The sequence below is a fragment of the Anabrus simplex genome, chromosome 5 (genome assembly GCF_040414725.1).
Source record: "Anabrus simplex isolate iqAnaSimp1 chromosome 5, ASM4041472v1, whole genome shotgun sequence".
Classification (NCBI taxonomy): Eukaryota; Metazoa; Arthropoda; class Insecta; order Orthoptera; family Tettigoniidae; genus Anabrus; species Anabrus simplex.
This window is the reverse complement of record NC_090269.1, coordinates 255,340,702-255,360,030: the sequence shown is the minus strand read 5'-3', so window position 1 is coordinate 255,360,030 and position 19,329 is coordinate 255,340,702. Positions and strand designations below refer to the sequence as shown.

At 37.5% G+C, this 19,329-nt stretch overlaps 1 protein-coding gene across 1 annotated transcript in view; it reads right to left on the bottom strand.

The window, feature by feature from the left end:
• Positions 1-19,329, bottom strand: part of Dhc16F (Dynein heavy chain at 16F) — a 1,052,459-nt gene that overhangs the window by 130,488 nt on the left and 902,642 nt on the right. Inside the window, exon 60 of the mRNA XM_068227815.1 lies at positions 2,081-2,232. Coding sequence (XP_068083916.1) covers positions 2,081-2,232 — 152 coding nt within the window. The remainder of the gene's footprint in view (positions 1-2,080; positions 2,233-19,329) is intronic.

Below are 19,329 nucleotides of genomic sequence, written 5' to 3'. Positions count from 1 at the left end.
TCTATGCATAATAAAAATGTTGGAAGAAAGAACTTAGCAGATCGGGTACCTGATGAACAGCTCCTGAGTCTGTAAGTTAGCATTGTAATCTACTGCAAGGTATGGAATTTCTTTTCTTATTTAAAAATTCTTTATATTTTGTTTGAAAAGCACTGAAATACAGGAACATTGTCTGATGCACATATGAATCGATAATCACCACAACATCCACACAAAGAAAGATCCCAGTGATAAAGAAAAACTTAGTTCACTCGACTATAACTTTTGTCCAGCAGAAATTTTATATGACCGAACAAGACATGAAAAGAATGTAGTGAAAAGAGATGATAATAGAAGCTTCTTGGGCTTGTAGGACATGGCTCAATTGGTTTTGAAACTTCTCTGCCTCCCACTGACTCATCACTCCCCGCTCTGCAGCATAGCAACAAGGACAGCATTTCGCTCACTATATCCGTGAATGACATGAGATAACAATTAAATTAAGAAAATAATAATTAAGAAAATCAGTAATTAAAAATTAAGAAAATTAGCTTGTACCTTATGATAGATGTTGAAAATGTTCTCCTCCTGCATCCACACATTTCTGGCATTGTCTTAGGAAACTCCGATTCACTCGCATAAGTTCGTCTTCCGTTATTGAGGCTATTTCTCTCTGGATATGTTCTTTCAGTTCGTCCAATGTGTGAGGTCTTCTTCCATACACTTTATTTTTTAAGCTTCCCCATAAATAAAAGTCACAAACAGTTAAATCTGGGGACTGTAACAGCCATAAGTCCACACTAATAACACGGTCTTAAAAAAAAAATTCCTGAATTAAGCTTCATGTGGCAGAGAAGCTGTATGCGCGGTGGCAGAGTCTTGCTGAAAATATCCATTTCGACTGTCAGTGTCACAGTCAGTTCATCAAAAAATGGTTTGAGGATATTATTCCTGTATCTTTGAACATTAATTGTGCCCTAAAAACAGATAGGTCCTATAATTCTGTATCCATTCACTGTGCACCATACTCTAATCCGTTCGTCATGTAGAGGAATTTCATATACGCGATGAGGGTTTTCTACACTCTAGTACCTGTTATTCTGCGTTGAAACATACCCATGTAAATGGGACTATGCTTTGTCAGAGAAAAATATTAAGTGTGGATCGATTATTTCATCATGAATGTTTCGCAACATCCAGTTACAAAAACATACCCACTTATCATGACCACATGGATGCAGTTCGTGTACTACAGTTACCTTGTATGGTTTGAATTTTAACATTTTCATAGCCTGCCATGCTGAGCTCTTTGAAACCCCAGCTTCTTGTCCGAATCAATTTAGGGATTTTGTAGGCATATGTTCTAATCTTTCTGAATTTCATTTACTTTTTCCTCATTAAGTACACGTCTTTTAACACTTCTCTTCTTATCGAGTAAAGAACCAGTTCCTCTCAATATATCTATGAGTGTCCGCATGTTCTCTCTATGTGGAGGGCACACACCTGGAAATATGTTACAAATCGCCTAACGAATTCCCTGCAAGACTCTGTTTTTACATAATTATCGTACATAAATACCCTTTCCTTTACTATGTACACATATGGACGCATTATGAGAATTATACACCGAAGTAACACTTCACAACTCGAGAACAGCTGGAGCAATATATCAACACTTTATACACATACTAAGCACGGACCTGAACTAGGGAGTGCGGACATTCCCGTGCTGTCACTGTGCTGTGTAACGGGAAGTGGTGAATCAACAGGAGGCTGGGTGCGCCTGCTGGCCAACCAATGAGAGAAACTCACTGTATTACCATCATAACACTGACTGTGAAAGCCAAAGAGACAATGATAGCAATAATAATAATGTTATTTGTTTTACGTCCCACTAACTACTTTTTAAGGTCTTCGGAGACGCCTAGGTGCCGGAATTTAGTCCCGCAGGAGTTCTTTAACGTGCCAGTAAATCTACCGACACGGGGATGATAGCAACAGAAAGTTATTATTTAAATTTTCAGATCCATGCAGGAAAAACCAGTTCTTCTTCCAGTATCTGAGTTAACTATAACCAGGAAAATACATATTAACATCTTACCTGAAATGCTATGTTTGCATTTGCATGCATTCCAAATACTTCAGGTTCTTCAATAATTGGCAAATGGTCAATAAACTCTCTATATTGTGCCAACTTTGTAAAATTTTTATCTTCAGGGCAATAATACAATCCTGAATCAGAGTATTTGTAACCTGAAAGTAAAGAATGGGTGTACATTAATCAAAGAAATTCTCTAGACAAACCATAGCTTAACTTATAGAAGGAAAAGTGTGCCTACTCCTATTCAGATATACAATGAGTTTGTGCCCAGTAGCTTATTAGCATAACAAAAGGAATGGGCTGACTCTGTGCTGGCTTGTAACAGAACATGACTCTTCTTTGATCTTGTAGTAAAGTGATGCAGAGTTGTTTTATGGCCAGACTGCAGGTCATGGCTTTTCAAGTGATTTTTCTTATTCATTGATGTGTGTGTTCAATGAGTGTGTTTACTGAAAACATGTCAAAGTTTGGTAGACCATTAAATACTGTAAATTCAAATATGTGATCCCAGGGGAGCAAAATAGTTTGGTGCATGTTAAACAATAGGCAACTTGCACAGTCTAAAATTTGAATTGTTACTTCCACGCCTAGTGTTAAAATTGTTGTAGAAACACAAAATGGGAAAAAAAGGGATGGCAGAAAATGCAAGGAGAGGGGTAGGATTATTCATTTTAAGAAATTATTAAAAATATTTTAATTATAGTACACATTCAACATGCTGGCATGCTTTGTCCCTGGCTGCAAATCAGGATAAGGTGGAAAAGCTAATAACAGACATTCTTTCAAGTCATCAAGTATAAGGATGATTTTAAAATTTAGACAAAGATAATTCAACTGAAAAACAGGCAACTTTTAGATGAAAGTATGTATAGTTTATGGTATACTCTTCAAGGAAGAGTTGATCTTAAAAACAGATTCTTGTACACACGGAGATGAAATGGTAGAAATACATAGGGTGTACTGGAAACTGAAACCAGGAGCAGTTCCTCATATACTCCACTTACTCCAATGAAGTCTTGCAAATGGCCAATGGTACGGCATGAAGTTTCAACAAAAAAGAAGGAAGGCAAGTCAGGCAACTCAGTAAAATGCATCTCAAAAGGTGAGGAATATTGTTTTTAAACTGAACCCTGTCTTCTCACACAAAGAATTTAACTGAGTCAGATCTGTGAAACAAAATATTCTTCTAAAAAGGCAAATTAAAAATCCCTACTGGAAATTAGTTTAAAATTAAATGAATCTCAGCTCGACCTAAGCCAGGATTAATATGGTGGAAAGGAAACATAAATACACTCATTGCCAATGCGTATCTTAGTAAGAAGCAAAAATGGTTACAGACACTATGCTTAAGAAATGTCAGGTTAAAGTTTTGCATGGCATGGGGTATAGTGATGATTTTACTTTAGACAGTTTGCCACTCAAAATATAATCTCCCTAAAGATACAGACACAGCCTGAAGCACGATCTGTTACCTTTACCTTCTGGAAGTCATCTTCTGAAGGACTTATATGCTCATATGGGTTCAATACACATGCAATGGAGGCTATTTTGGAGTATTAGAGGGATGAAATTGATGAGAATAAGGAATATTGTGATTTTTTAAATGAAATTACTCTGGGTGAAGAGTGTCACCTCCTCCCTCCCAGGCAAATGATTCATCTAACCATATACTTGTACCATTTCTGAAAAATTGGGTCCAACCAGTTGTTCCTTATGCTAGTAGAAATGTAACACCTGCAAATATCCTTGAAAAATGTTTCTTCGTGTAATTTGGAGATGGAATTGGAAGATGCTGGTGCTAGAGTCATCAGTATCATGTATAATGTAAGTCAGGCCGAATAAAATGGCATAAAGGTCCTTAGGAATAGGCAGAAAACAGAGTTTTATATTAAATCCAGCAGATGACTGAAGGAAATTGATATTTTTTGCATGTTTTAACTTTCATAAGAAATTACTTCCACAATAATGTTAAATGTCAGTATGAAGTTGAAAATATAAATTTCAGCTTCTATAGGAAATGTTATGAAGCCGATACTTGTGTATTTTCAGGACCTAGAGTCTGTCCCAAGCTAACAGAACCTAATTTCATCCCAAAAAATGAATGCAAAGCTTGTTTTCCAAACCACCAGTAGAAATACTGCTGATGGAATAAATATTTTTTGAGAAACAGTATCCAAGGATTTTGAATGATCTCAGAAATGAGAAAAATTCACAAGATATTTAAATGATGTTTCTGGATGCACTAACTTCATGCATATGTTTAAAAGCCCTGTATAAAATTTCAGACTCACATAATTTTCTCCATCTTTTGAGGACAACAAGCAGTAGTTTTGCAATATCTAGAACCAAGGAGTCACTAACAGTGTTCATTCAGATCAACTTGTATTTAAGTGAACAACTCTGGAACAAAGGGTAAAAGTATATTTTAACATCTAAACTCAACCAAGATACTTTGCAATTTGGGATTTTGCATTCTTTCATTTGTGATGACCATCTTTCTGTAATATATGTCCTGTATTTGCATTTATTGCATTTTCATGCCTGTTAAACAAGCCTTGTCATTTGAAGGAAACTATGAACTGAAAACTGATGTACCAGTCTGCTTGACATGCGCTGCTTGTAAGCTCTGGGAAAGCATTCTTTCTGATTATATTAGACACATTTGCAAAATTACTAATTGGTTTGAAAGAAGACAGATTGGGTTTAGGAAAGGTTATTCCAGTGAGGCTCAACTTGTAGGATTCCAGCAAGATATAGCAGATTAGACTCAGGGGTCAAATTCACTACTGACCCACCCAAGGCTTGATCATAGGAGATTACTGCTGAAAATGAGAGCTATTGGACAAGACAAAAGAGTGATTGAAGAGGTGGCTAAATTTCTAGAAAATAGAACATCAGAGTAAATGAAGCATTATTTGATCCTGTATTGATTACACTGTGAGGGGGGGGGGGGGGGGGGGGTCAAAAGGCAATGTTATAGGACCTTTATGTTTTCTTATGTTTAAATAATATGAGTAAAGAACTGGAATTACAGATAGGGCTTTTTGTGGGTAATATTCTGTATAGAGTAATAATTAAGTTGCAGGTTTGCGAGCTACTGCAAAAAGACCTTGATAAAGTTGTGGGATGGACAGCAGATAAATGCTGTGATGGTAAACGAGGTGAAAAGCCATGTTGTAAGTTTCACCAAGAGAAAAAAAAACCAGTTTTAATTACCATGCTGAAGTACCTCACAGGGAACACTGTAAGTACTTAGGTGTTAATACAAGGAAAGATCTTCATTGGGGTGATCACATTAATGAGGTTGTAAGTAAAGGTTACAAATCTCTTCATATGGTTATTAGGGTAGTTAGGCATTGTAGTAAGGATGTAAAGGAGAGGGTGTATTAGTCACTGGTAAGACCCCAATTAGAGTACAGTTCCAGTATATGGGACCCTCAGCAGAATTACTTGATTTGAGAGCAGGAAAATATCTAAAGGAAAGCACCACAAAAGGGAAGTGTTATGAAAGTGTTGCAGACTTTGGGCTAAGAAGACTTGGGAGTTAGGATATGAGCTGCTTGCCTCACTGGCAATTTTAAAGCTGTCAGCGAGGAGATGAAATTTGGAGCATGGGTTAGCGACCATAGGGCTCTTAGCTTAGTCCTGGCATTGCTTCCACTTACTTGTGCCAGGCTCCTCACATTCATCTATCCTTTCTAGCCTTCCTTGGTCTACTCTTGTTCTTTCCGATCCCAACACTATTAGGTTTCCAAGATCATAACATGAAGATAAAGTTGGAATTCAAGTGGACAAACTGAGGCAAATATTCATTTATAAGAAAAGGAATTGGAATAATTTACAGTTGACCGAGCTCGATAGCTGCAGTCGCTTAAGTGTGGCCAGTATCCAGTATTCGGGAGATAGTAGGTTCGAACCCCACTGTCGGCAACCTTGAAAATGGTTTTCTGTGGTTTCCCATTTTCACACCAGGCAAATGCTGGGGCTGTACCTTAATTAAGGCCATGGCCACTTCCTTCCCACTCCTAGCCCTTCCCTGTCCCATCATCGCCATAAGACCTATCTGTGTCAGTGTGACGTAAAGCAACTAGCAAAAAAAAAAGAAAATTACAGTTGGTTTGGTGATGAGTAGAAACACATCAACTTTTCATCAAAGAATTGGAGATAAGGAGATGGATATTGTAACTTTCAGTACTAAGGAAGTGTTCTGTCCTCAGTAAATACCATACATCAAGAGATTAGCAACACAATACAGAAAGCTTCCAAATTCTAGCAAGAGATAAGCAACAGAATACAGAAACTTCCAAATTCTATCATACTGTATGTCAAATATTTTGGGATGAAACATTTCCATTAGTTTCAAAAATCAGTTTGTACAAAATATATCTGGTACCTATATTGACATATGGTCTGGAAGCAGCAACACTTCTTGGATCAATGAGGAGTCGTCTTCAGGCAACAGAAATGAAGCTCCTTGTTCATGTCTACAAAAATGTGTATAATAAGGAATATGGATATCCAATAGCAGTTTGGATTGGAAAAAAGCTTGCTGGTGACCCTAAAAGTGAAGAGATTGCAATGGTATGGTCACATGAAAAGAATGGATCTCCACAGGCCTCCTTGAGCATACTTTGCCCACAGTGTTTCTGGTAGGAGACCAAGAGGAAGACCTCGTGATGTTTGGGAAAAGGAGATTTTCAAGGACCTTGAAATTAGAGATGTAAACTGGCAATGCATATCTGAACAACATCCGTGGATGGACAGGACAAACTGGAGGAGGTTCATACACAACTTCACTGGCTTGCTGGAGTGAAGAAAATTCATGGGTCCAATACTACAATAAGTAGATAACTCAAATTTCATCACTTTGAATTATCTACATCTTTGAGTTAGACAAATAGTCAACTTTGAAGTGCCAGAAGTGGATAACAAAACAATGCACCTTAAGCCATTAACCCGCCATTTTCAAAAGTAGACAAGTAGCAAATGAAGGATATATTTAGTGTAATAAATAGGGAACTGTAGATATCCACCTTTTGAATTCAGATTTAACTCATTTTGCAGTAAGATAATGTAGACAACTGGAGTTATCCATTTGTAGCATTTGTTATTGTCATGGTTTGCATTGTTAACTGGCAAGTAAAGCAGATTACTACTTTGTTGTCTTGTTCCTGTTATTATTGTGCAGCCTCTGTGCACATTGGTTATGTTGGAATGTTGTGATTTTCTCATAAAAATAAAACAAAGATGTCACATATTATATCTTGTATTAGTTATAAGAAAACAACGTTGAGGTTATGTGTTGGTGACTCAGGTAAATTCAGCTGAGTGGTTTATCTTGGTTTGCTTTGAACATTTAAATTTTGTGAGAGAGAGAGAGAGAGAGAGTATGTGTGGGTGTGTGTGTGGGTGATAGTCAGTTGTCGATAACAGTTCATGATGTGAGTGATGAAGCTGGTGTTTCTATGGTACAATTTTATTACCTAAACCGGAATAACGAATAGAAATGAAGATATATCAACAGGTTATGGGCCCAGAGCTCCAGAGCACCAAAATACCGCAGTATATTCCGGACAATATAAATTGAAATGGAGTAACGAGAATTAACGGACAAAGCAAGTTGTGACATTAATGAAGGGAAAAATGGTGACCTCGTGGACCGATGAAGAAACATTGAATAGGAATGTAACTAAGTTTACAGTGGAGAACTAAAATGTAAAATGTAAATTGGTATTTCCGTTAATAAAGTATTATTATTATGGGCATTGAAGGTGAAACAAGAGCTGTTGTTGAAAGATGTGTGAGAATCAGTAATAGGGTATGAGGACACACCAGGTTGTCAGTTGCCTCAGACAGAAACAAGACGACGAGTGTGAAACAATGTGATCGCGTTAGCAGTTATTTTAAAAAATGTCGGAGAAAATTTTGAAAGTGACATTGCAGATATTGAATCAGCGAAAAAGGCATGGGAAAAACTAGATGAGTCGTGTAATGACAGAGGGCTAGTGAATGGTGCTATGACTTCGAAACAGTTAACTCATTTTGTGAAGCCCAAGGACATGAGTGTTCAAGAATACTTTGCAAAAATAAATCAACTGTGGAGGAGTAAAGCTGGATACGAGTTCACAGATCAACAAGTTGCAGGAATGATCATCAGAAATCCTACAGAGGAATATGCAGGTTGTATACCTTCCTTGGAAGCTGATTTGGCGAAATTGACAATCTCGAAGGTGAAGGCAAGATTACTCACTGAGGAAAGCAGAAGGAAACTTCAGCAAAATGGAGGAAAGGCTTAAGACTCTGAAAAACATGAGGAGGATGAAGCTCAAGCCATCGTTGTTCAACAGAAGCGGGATATCAAGAAAGAAGACGTGGGACAAGGAAAACAGTATAGTTGCTACAATTGCAGTAAACAGGGACATGTATCTAAGTATTGTCACAGTACCCAAAAGTGCTTCAATTGTGGTAAGTCAGGGCATTATTCTAAAGTATATCCAACAATGAAGAGTGACGAATCATCACAGGAGGGAAAATCAGTGAATGCGAGTGGAAAAGTGGTAAGCTCAGAAGTTATACATGTAGATAAAGCAATGAGCATGGTAGTTTGTGTAGGAACTGAGAATATTAGAGACTGGCTGTTCGATTCTTGTGCGTCTCATCATATGTGTCCAACAGAGGAAATGTTTATAGACATGTCAACAAATGTAACTGGGAATGTAGAAATAGGAGATAACAGTAAACTGGATATTAGAGGTATAGGTAAGATCAAAGTAAAAATGTCAACAGGCTGGACAATTACATTTACAGACGTGTTGTATGTACCAAACTTGGGTGCAAATTTAATATCAGTTGGTAAGTTAACCAGCAAAGGTTTCAAAGCAGGATTTGCAGGTGAGAAAGCAGTGGTTGTTGATAACAATGGAGATGAAACATTGTTTATTGCAAACAGGAGGAATGATGTGTATGTAGTAGAGATAGAAGGGAGAAGTGATATTGTAGCTGTGAGTGATTGTGATCACATTGTTGATACCGGTATATCTTCATTTCTGCTCGTTACACCGGTTTAGGTAATCGACTTACACCATAGAAACACCAGCTTCATAATACACATCCTTTTATTTTGAGCTGTTGACTACAGCTGAGTATCACACACACGAGGCTGTTCAAATGTTCAAAGAACAAAAGCAAACAAAGATAAACCACTCCACTAAAATTATATGAGTTACCAACACGTAACCTCAATGTTGTTTTCCTTAAGATATATACAGGATATGATACATGACCTTTTATTTTTATGAGAAAACCACAACATTCCAACACTCCCCCCTTTTCTTTAAAAAAAAAAAAAAAACTACACTTCAATCAACTGTCCTCTAATTGCAAACCTATAAGCTTATACAAACTCTTAAGCTTGTAGCTTGATAAATTCTTTGTGAGCAAGTCTGCAGCAATTCTCTCTGATGCTACATATACAAACTCAATGAACCCCTTTTCTACTAGCTCTCTACATACATGGTACATGATGTCAATATGTTTTGATGTTTCACTTACATTATAATTTTTATTCAATTTAATTGCTGCTGCATTGTCAGCAAAAACTTTACCTTTATAAGGTACATCCAGAAACCTTTCCAGCCCTAGCTCTGACAGCAAATCTTTCATCCAATTTACTTCTCGAGATACCTCTGCCATTGCCATGTTTTCAGCATCCATGGTAGATCTAGCAATACAACTCTGTTTCTTACTATACCATGATACTGCTCCCCCTGCCACTGTGGTTACATACCCACTCACTAATCTTCTAGACTCAGTATCTCCTCCCCAATCTGAATCACAGAACACTTGTACTGACTCCTCACAATTTTTGAAACACAACTTTAAATCTCTAGTACCACACAGATATTTCATGATATGCTTCACATCTTTTGAATCTTTAATCTTAGGTTATTGACAATTTTGACTAACTTTACTTACCACAAATGCAATGTCAGGTCTAGTATTATTTGACAAATATAGCAAACTTCCTACTGTACTGCAATAAATGGTACAATCAAATTCCTGCTCATCATTTTCAGCTGCTGAATACCCGTTAGGTAAAATAGTCTTACTCGGTTTACAGTCACTCATGGAAAAGTCAGCAAGTAATTTGTCAATGTACAAACTTTGACTCAACATAATCCCTTCTTTTGTCTGTTCTATTTTTATTGACAGCAAGTTTGTTGATTTCCCTAGATCTTTAATCTCTAATTCATCTGCCAACCTTAATTTTAACCAAATTAACAACCTCTGTCACTTATTACAAGTATGTCGTCGACATACAAGCCAATAATTTAACACTCCTTTACATACACGCAAGGTTCTTTGACACATTTCTTAAAATCTAATCTTCTAAGTATAGCATCAACACAAGCATTCCAGTCTTTACTTAAATTAGGTAGTCCATAGTTGCTTTTCTTCAATTTACATACATAGTTTTGGACATCTTTTTCTAAGAACAATTCTGGTTGTTCCATGTATACAGTACAACTGATTTCACTATTTAAGTAAGCACTAGTTACATTTAGATGTTCTAACATCCAACCTTTATGTACTGCAATACCTATTAACAGTCTCATTGTTTTCCTCTTTATAACAGGATTAAATGTTTCATCATAACTAAGGTTCATCTGTCTCTTAAAACCTTGAGCAACAAACCTGGCCTTATATTTCTGAATGTTATCCTCACTGTCATATTTCAATGAAAACACCCATTTAGAACTAATTACCTTGATATTTTCTGGTCTTTTTAAAATTTCCTAAACATCCTTCTTTCTTATCTCATTGATCTCCACTTTCATGGCTTCCATCCAGTTGTCAGACTCTTGGCTTGACATAGCCTCCTCAACTGTTCTAGGTTCCACTACATTCACATGTCTAACTTGCATCACTGCCTTACAATCTGCACAAGTCTTACCTTTCCTCTGTCTTATTGACCTTCTAAGATTATTCCCTGGCTCTTGTATTGCTATAGACTCAACCTCTAGTTGTTCCTCTCCAGTCGTTGACTCAACAGCCAATGTTTCCTTTCCGTCCTCCCCTGTGTCTAACTCAGTCCCTAATTTTATCTCTGGATCTTCAGTGCACAGTATGTCAATGTATGTTTCACTACCCTCTGCCTTTGGTACATTTATCTTTTCCATGATAACAATTCAAGGACTTTTCACCATAAAGGGAAATATCTGCTCCTCAAATATCACACCTCCTCACTATTAACTTTTCCCTTTCAAGACTCCATAATCTATATCCATCTTTAGTACCTGCTTTGTACCCTATCATAACGATGACTCTGCTCTGGGATCTAACTTCCTGCTGTCTGCTCTCACAGCCCACGCCTGATATCCAAATACTTTCAATCTACCTATTTCTTCCTGATCCAACTTCCTTTTGAACCACAGTTCATACGGTATCTGAAAATTTATTGCTGAGGTTGGGCACCTATTCCTTAAGTACACTGCAGTCATTACCGCTCCTTCCCAGAATTCTTTCGTTAACCCTGACTGGATCAATAGACATCTAACAGTATCAAACATCATTCTATTCTGCCTCTCTGCTAATCCATTTTATTGTGGAGTATACGGTACAGACCTCCTATGAATAATACCACACTTTTGCAATTGTGCTAGAAACCTGCTACATGTATAATCTGTACCATTGTCAGATTGCACCACCTTCATTCCTACACCATGAAACTTTTCTCTCTTTGCCTGATACCTATTAAACACCTCCAACACTTCATCCTTATTTTTCACACATACACCAACTTATATCTAGAGTATTCATCAATAATTGTTACAACATATTGAGCTTTCCCAAGTGATGGTGGACCAATTTTTCCAATTACATCAGTGTGCACAACATCAAGTGGTTTTTCTGCCTTAAGCTCACAAGACTTAGGTACTCCCTTGTTACTTAGTGTACCCTGAATGCATACAGAACAAGTGTTAATATCATTACTCCTTTTCAATTCTAACATAGGCAATTTAAACAAAGCTTCAGAATGTACATGTCCAAATCTCTCATTCCACAACCTAACCTGCCCAACACTTTTAAATGCCACATTGTTATCACATTCTTGATCTATAATTTGGTCACAATCACTCACAGCTACAATATCGTTTCTTCTTTCTATCTCTACTACATACACATCATTCCTCCTGTTTGCAACAAACAATGTTTCATCTCCATTCTTACCTACAACCACTGCTTTCTCACCTGCAAATCCTACTTTGAAATCTTTACTGGTTAACTTACCAACTGATACTAAATTTGCACCTAAGTTTGGTACGTACAACACATCCGTAAATGTAATTGTCCAGCCTGTTGACATTTTTACTTTGATCTTACCTATACCTCTAATATACAGTTTACTGTTATCTCCTATTTCTATATTCCTGGTTACATTTGTTAATATGTCTATAAACTTCTCCTCTGTTGGACACATATGATGGGACGCACTTGAATTGAAAAGCCAATCTCTAATATTCTCAGTTCCTACAGAAACTACCATGCTAATTGCTTTATCTACTACATGTATAATTTCTGAGCTTACCACTTTTCCACTCGCATTCACTGATTTACTCTCCTACAATGATTCGTTACTCTTCGTTGTTGGACATACTTTTGAATAATGTCCTGACTTACCACAATTGAAGCACTTTTGGGTACTGCGACAAAATTTAGATTCTTTCTTGATATCTCGCTTCTGTTGAACAACCATGTCTTGAGCTTCATCCTACTCAAGTTTTCCAGTGTCGTAAGCCTTTCCTCCATTTTGCTGAAGTTTCCTTCTGCTTTCCTCCGCGAGTAATCTCGCCTTCACCTTCGAGATGGTCAGTTTTGACAAATCAGCTTCCAAGGAAGGTATACAACCTGCATATTCCTTTGTAAGATTTCCGATGATCATTCCTGCAACTTGTTGATCTGTGAACTCGTATCCAGCTTTGCTCGTTCTCCTCCACAGTTGATTTATTTTTGCGAAGCATTCTTGAACACTCATGTCCCTGGGCTTCACAAAATGGGTTAACTGTTTCAGGGTCATAGCATCATTCACTAGCCCTCCGTCATTGCATCGTCCAGTTTTTCCCATGCCTTCTTCGTTGATTCAATATCTGCATGGTCACTTTCAAAATCTTCTCCGACATCTTTGAAAATAACCGCTGACGCGATCACATTGTTTCGCGCTCGTCATCTGTTTCTATCTGAGACAGCTGACAACCTGGCGTATCCTCATACCCTATTACTGATTCCCATACATCTTTCAACAACAGCTCTTGTTTCACCTTTAATGCCCACGAAAAAGTTCTCCACTGGAAGCTTAGCTACATTCCTATTCAGTGTTTCTTTATCAGTCCACGAGGTTGCCATTTTTCCCGTCAATAATGTCACAACTTGCTTTGTCCGTTAATTCTCGTTAGTCCATTTCAACTTACATTGTCCAAAATATACTGCGGCATTTTGGCGTTCTGGAGCTCTGGACCCATAACCTGTTGATATATCTTCATTTCTGCTTGTTACACCGGTTTAGCTAATCGACTTATACCATAGAAACACCAGGTTCATAACACACATCCTTTTATTTTGAGCTGTTGACTACAACTGAGCATCACACACACAAAACAGTTCAAACATTCAAAGAACAAAAGCAAACGAAGATAAACCACTCCACTAAAATTATATGAGTTACCAACACATAACTTCAATGTTGTTTTCCTTAAGAAATATACAAGATATGATACATGACATTTTATTTTTATGAGAAAACCACAACATTCCAACACAAATAATAGATCAAGAATGTAATAACAATGTAGTATTTAAATGTGTTGGGCAGGTTAGGTTGTAGCATGAGAGAGATGAACATGTACACTCTGAAGCTTTGTTTAAATTGCCTACGTTAGAATTGAAAAGAAGTAATGATATCAATACTTGTTCTGTATGCATTCAGGGGAAACTTAGTAACAAGGGAGTATCTAAGTCTTGTGAGCTTAGGGCAGAAAAAACCACTTGATGTTGTGTACACTGATGTAGTTGGAAAAATTAGTCCACCATCACTTGGGAAAGCTCAATATGTTATAACTATGATTGATGGATATTCCGGATATAATGTGGCTGTATGTGTGAAAAATAAGGATGATTTTATAAATATCAGGCTAAGGCAGAAAAGTTACATGGTGTAGGAATTAATGTAGTACAATCTGACAATGGTACAGAGTACACATGTAGCAGCTTTCAAGCACAATTGCAAAAATGTGGTATTACTCATAGGAGGTCTGCACCGTACACCCCACAACAAAATGGATTAGCAGAGAGGCAGAATAGAATGATGTTTGATACTGTTAGATGTCTATTGATCCAGTCAGTGTTACCAAAAGAAATTTGGGGAAAAGCGGTAATGACTGCAGTGTATTTAAGAAATAGGTGCCCATCCTCAGTGTACTGGGAGGTACACCTCTACGCTGCACTTTTAAATCTTGCGCCAATAAAACCTCCTCTAGAGGAGAAACTCGGAACTTAAAACTGGACCAACTTATATATTTCTCAGAAGATGTCACTACCGTATTTTTTTTTTTGGTGAAGTTTCCTGAACTGTGTTAAATTCTACTTGTTTTGTTTTCCATTCAGCAAGAAGTTTGGACATTCTCTCATAGAGGTCACTACAAAAACTATGATCATGCACCCTGGTGCGAAGTGAAAGAACCTTTCAGGAGAAATTTTGTTTTCATAAGTTTTTCCTTTACTAAATTTCGTTCATTCATTTTTGGGTTGGCAATATTTATCCTGTCTTTCTGCCTGTTTTGATTTTAACCAATCAAGAATTTCTGTAATTAATTTCCTACCAATCACAGGTTTCTTCTTCGATTTGATGTGTAACTTTAAGCGACCCAATAAACGTGAGAGGGTGTGGCTGTTTTATTCATGAAAGATCTCGAACTTTCCCCGAGGGTTTATAAACTGCTGATATTCGCGTCTCTTAGCCACTCGATCAACATCTGACCTAGTGTATGGACGTGTAGCAGGAGGCGGGAGGTGCCTCTTTCATCAGGCAGCAGGTCTTCAGTAAGGTAATGGCCGTTTAACATCTTTATTTCTTGCTAGCTCAGCAGTTTAACCTGCGGGAAAGGTCTGAAACCTTTACAATATAACCTATCTTTCCAACATGTAATTTTCTGCCATTTGATGTAAAAACTTCATAAAATCTGTAAGTGTAATTCGGAGATAGAGAGTGATTTACCCTCTCGAGCTCCCTTTAATTTTGGTTTGAGGTGACTACGTTTTGGTAACTGGTTCTCTTCCTTAATGTTTTAAATTTCTTTCTTATACGGGTCAACTCCATAGTTGGGAGTAGCCCCTGTGTCATTGGCCTAGTGCCTTTTTAGGTTTTAAGAATGCATGTGTAGGAGCGCAAATACACACCTCCATTCCTTTTGGTATTTTGGGCCATTTACTTAACCTGTTCTTTTTCTGCTAAGGCCCAGTAGGTTGGGTACAAGATACCCCCGTTTCATTTTGTAAGTGATGCCTTAATGGCAAGTAATTGTAAAGTCTACTATTGCCTTGAAGAGGCTTGAAAATCTGAGAGCGTGTCAGCTCTTTTCTTGTGTTGTAAAAGTGCCTCTGGGAGGCCTGATATTGTAATTGGGAGCAAGTGCTCCATGTATCAGGGGTTTTCTGCCCTTTTGAACAAATTGTTGCTTGGTTAAAGTTGAACTAGGAGCTCAAAAGTTGTAAAGCTAGGTGCTTGTAGCCCAAGTGTGTCTAGGATTTGAAATCTTGGATTTTTCTAAGCCTTTTTTTAATTGCTATATCGTTGTTATACCACCTAGTGAAAACTTGTTAACTTTGTTATTCTCACTTGTTAAAACTCAGAAAATATAACCTTTGTTAAAGTTTTAATTTAACTTTGATTTGGTAGTTAGACCCATTCACCCCGGCACCTTCTTTCACCTCTGCTGATCCATCAAACCACGGTAACACTCAGCAATAAATTTTCAGATATCGTATGAACTGTAGTTCAATAGGAAGTTAGATGAGGAAGAAATAGGTAGATTGAAAGTATTTGATGGTCAGGCATGGGCTGTGAGAATAGACAGCAGGAAGGTAGATCCCAGAGCAGAGTCATGGGTTATGATAGGGTATGAGGCAGGTACTAAAGATGGACATAGATTATGGTGTCTTGAAAGGAAAAAAGTAATAGTGAGGAGAAGTGTGGTATTTCCCTATAAGGTGAAAAGTCCTTGAATTGATATCATAGAAAAGATAAATGTACCAAATACAGAGGGTAGTGAAACATACTTTGACATACTGTGCACTGAAGATCCAGAGATAAAATTAGGGACTGAGTTAGACACAGGGGAGGATGGAAAGGAAACATTGGCTGTTAAGTCGACGACTGGAGAGGAACAACTAGAGGTTGAGTCTGTAGCAATACAAGAGCCAGGGAATAATCTTAGAAGGTCAATAAGACAGAGGAAAGGTAAGACTTGTGCAGATTGTAAGGCAGTGATGCAAGTTAGACATGTGAATGTAGTGGAACCTAGAACAGTTGAGGAAGCTATGTCAAGCCAAGAGTCTGACAACTGGATGGAAGCCATGAAAGTGGAGATCGATGAGATGAGAAAGAAGGATGTTTAGGAAATTGTAAAAAGACCAGAAAATATCAAGGTAATTAGTTCTAAATGGGTGTTTTCATTGAAATATGACAGTGAGGGTAACATTCAGAAATATAAGGCCAGGTTTGTTGCCCAATGTTTTAAGAGACAGATGAACCTTAGTTATGATGAAACATTTAATCCTGTTATAAAGAGGAAAACAATGAGACTGTTAATAGGTATTGCAGTACATAAAGGTTGGATGTTATAACATCTAAATGTAAATAGTGCTTACTTAAATAGTGAAATCAGTTGTGATGAATACATGGCAATGGCAGAGGTATCTCGAGAAGTAACTTGGATGAAAGATTTTCTATCAGAGCTGGGGCTGGAAAGGTTTATGGGTATACCTTGTAAAGTTTTTGCCGACATTGCAGCAGCGATTAAATTGAGTAAAAACGATAATGTGAGTGAAAGACCAAAACATATTGATATCATGTACCATGTATGTAGAGAACTAGTAGAAAAGGGGTTCATTGAGTTTGTATATGTAGCATCAGAGAGAAATGCTGCAGACTTGTTCACAAAGAATTTATCAAGCAACAAGCTTAAGAGTTTCTGTAGGTTCAAAGGATTGCAATGAGATGATAACTGATTGAAGTGTAGCTTTTTATTTTTTGAGAAAAGTGGGGAGTGTTGGAATGTTGTGATTTTCTCATAAAAATAAGATGTCATGTATTATATCTTGTATTAGTTACTAGTATAAGAAAAAAATGTTGAGGTTATGTGTTGGCGACTCAGGTAAATTGAGTCGAGTGGTTTATCTTGGTTTGCTTTGTTCTTTGAACTGCTTGGTGTGTGTGTGTGTGTGTGTATGTGTGTGTGATAGTCAGTTGTCGATGACAGCTCGTAATAAAAGGTTGTGAGTGATGAAGCTGGTGTTTCTATGGTATAACTTTATTACCTAAACCAGAGTAATGAGTAGAAATGAAGATATATCAACAGTTTAGCTCACTTTAAAGGTGTGTTTTGTGGTATACACATTGATCAAAATGTTCGGAAAAAGACGAATGGTTGAGTTAGTTTTACAAAGTGGTGAAGCCGATTCAGGTAAGTAACATTAACATACAGTACATCAGTACATTTTATTGTAATAAAACTGTGAGATAGTCTACTTAATATTATATCAATGTCATTAAACTTCCTTTTGATTAGAATTGCTATTACTACTTTATGGCTAACATTCTCTTGATTACTTTCAGGTATATTGCATGATGGGTCAAAAGGTGTACCAAAAACTTCCGGCAATATCTCTAATAAAAAAGCGCCTGATTACTCTGAAGGAGAATCTGAATCAAATTTAGACTTCTTGCCTGATATGTCCGAAAATGAACCTAGTGAAGATAGCGAGTAAAGTGACAGTACTGACTTAGAACATGTCCCTATACTCAAGGTATGCAATGTAGAACCTATACCTAAAGAACTGAATCCAGAAGGTATGGAAGAATGCCCTGAAACCATGGAGAGACCTAGAAAGAGAAAGAAACAACCCAACAAGTGGGTACGGTACCAATATAAATGGTCCGTTATTGGATATTATAAATTTTCCAGCTAACTCATTCCTGGTTGCCAACATTTCGCCCTTGTGTGCTAGGTTGGGCTCATCAGTTGTTACCTAGCACACCTACCTAGATGGTGGCTAGTGCATACCATGAAGGCCACTGTGTAGGCTACTTGGAGCCACCGGCAGTGCCAATGCACTATGAGAGACTTTGTCTCTTTACCAAAAATTGATGCCTGCTTGGCTGTGGGAATCAACATCTATATCAAGTGGGTACTGAACGTAGTGAAATCTCAAAGAGCTTATGGACAGGAATATATTGATGCATAAGGGATCACTAAACAGAAGGTGCAAATGGGTTCTCCTTGCACATCCCAGTGCAAGCGAAAGTGGGAAATTTTGGAAGAGACAAGACAGGGCATTTATCGTGCTTATTGGGCAATGGGAAATTATACAAGACAACATGACTTCATACATAACAACATGGAAAAGGTGAAAACGAAAACAAAGACGACTGCATCTAGTAGTAGGCGGAATTTTACCTCCTTTTCTATTTACCTGTTGATGGAAAACATGTGAAAGTGTGCAAGACTATGTTTATCCATACGTTAGGAATAAAGAAGGGTGTAGTGGATATTGCTCTAAGGAAAAAGTTAAACACAAACACTTCTCCTGGTGATGGCAGCGGGCGCCACACAAAGAAAGTGCTTGTTCCTGAAGTAAAACAAGGTATCAAAGCCCACATTGAATCTTTTCCGGTAGTCCTGTCTCACTACTGCCGTTCAGATATGGAGTGGAAGTATTTGCATCTGGGTTTGAACATTAAAGTCATGTATCAGCTATATTCCAAATAGTGTGAGGAAACTAAACAGTTAAAAGCTAAAGAATCAGCATACAGGAACATTTCCATTAATGACTGTAATTTAGGCTTTCACTGACGAAAAAAGGACCAATGCCGTGTTTGTACAGCATATTTTAAAGACAATGAATCCATGCCCGTTATGAAGACCACTTAAAGAACAAGGATATGGCTAGAGAAGAAAAGAGGAAGGACCGGGCGA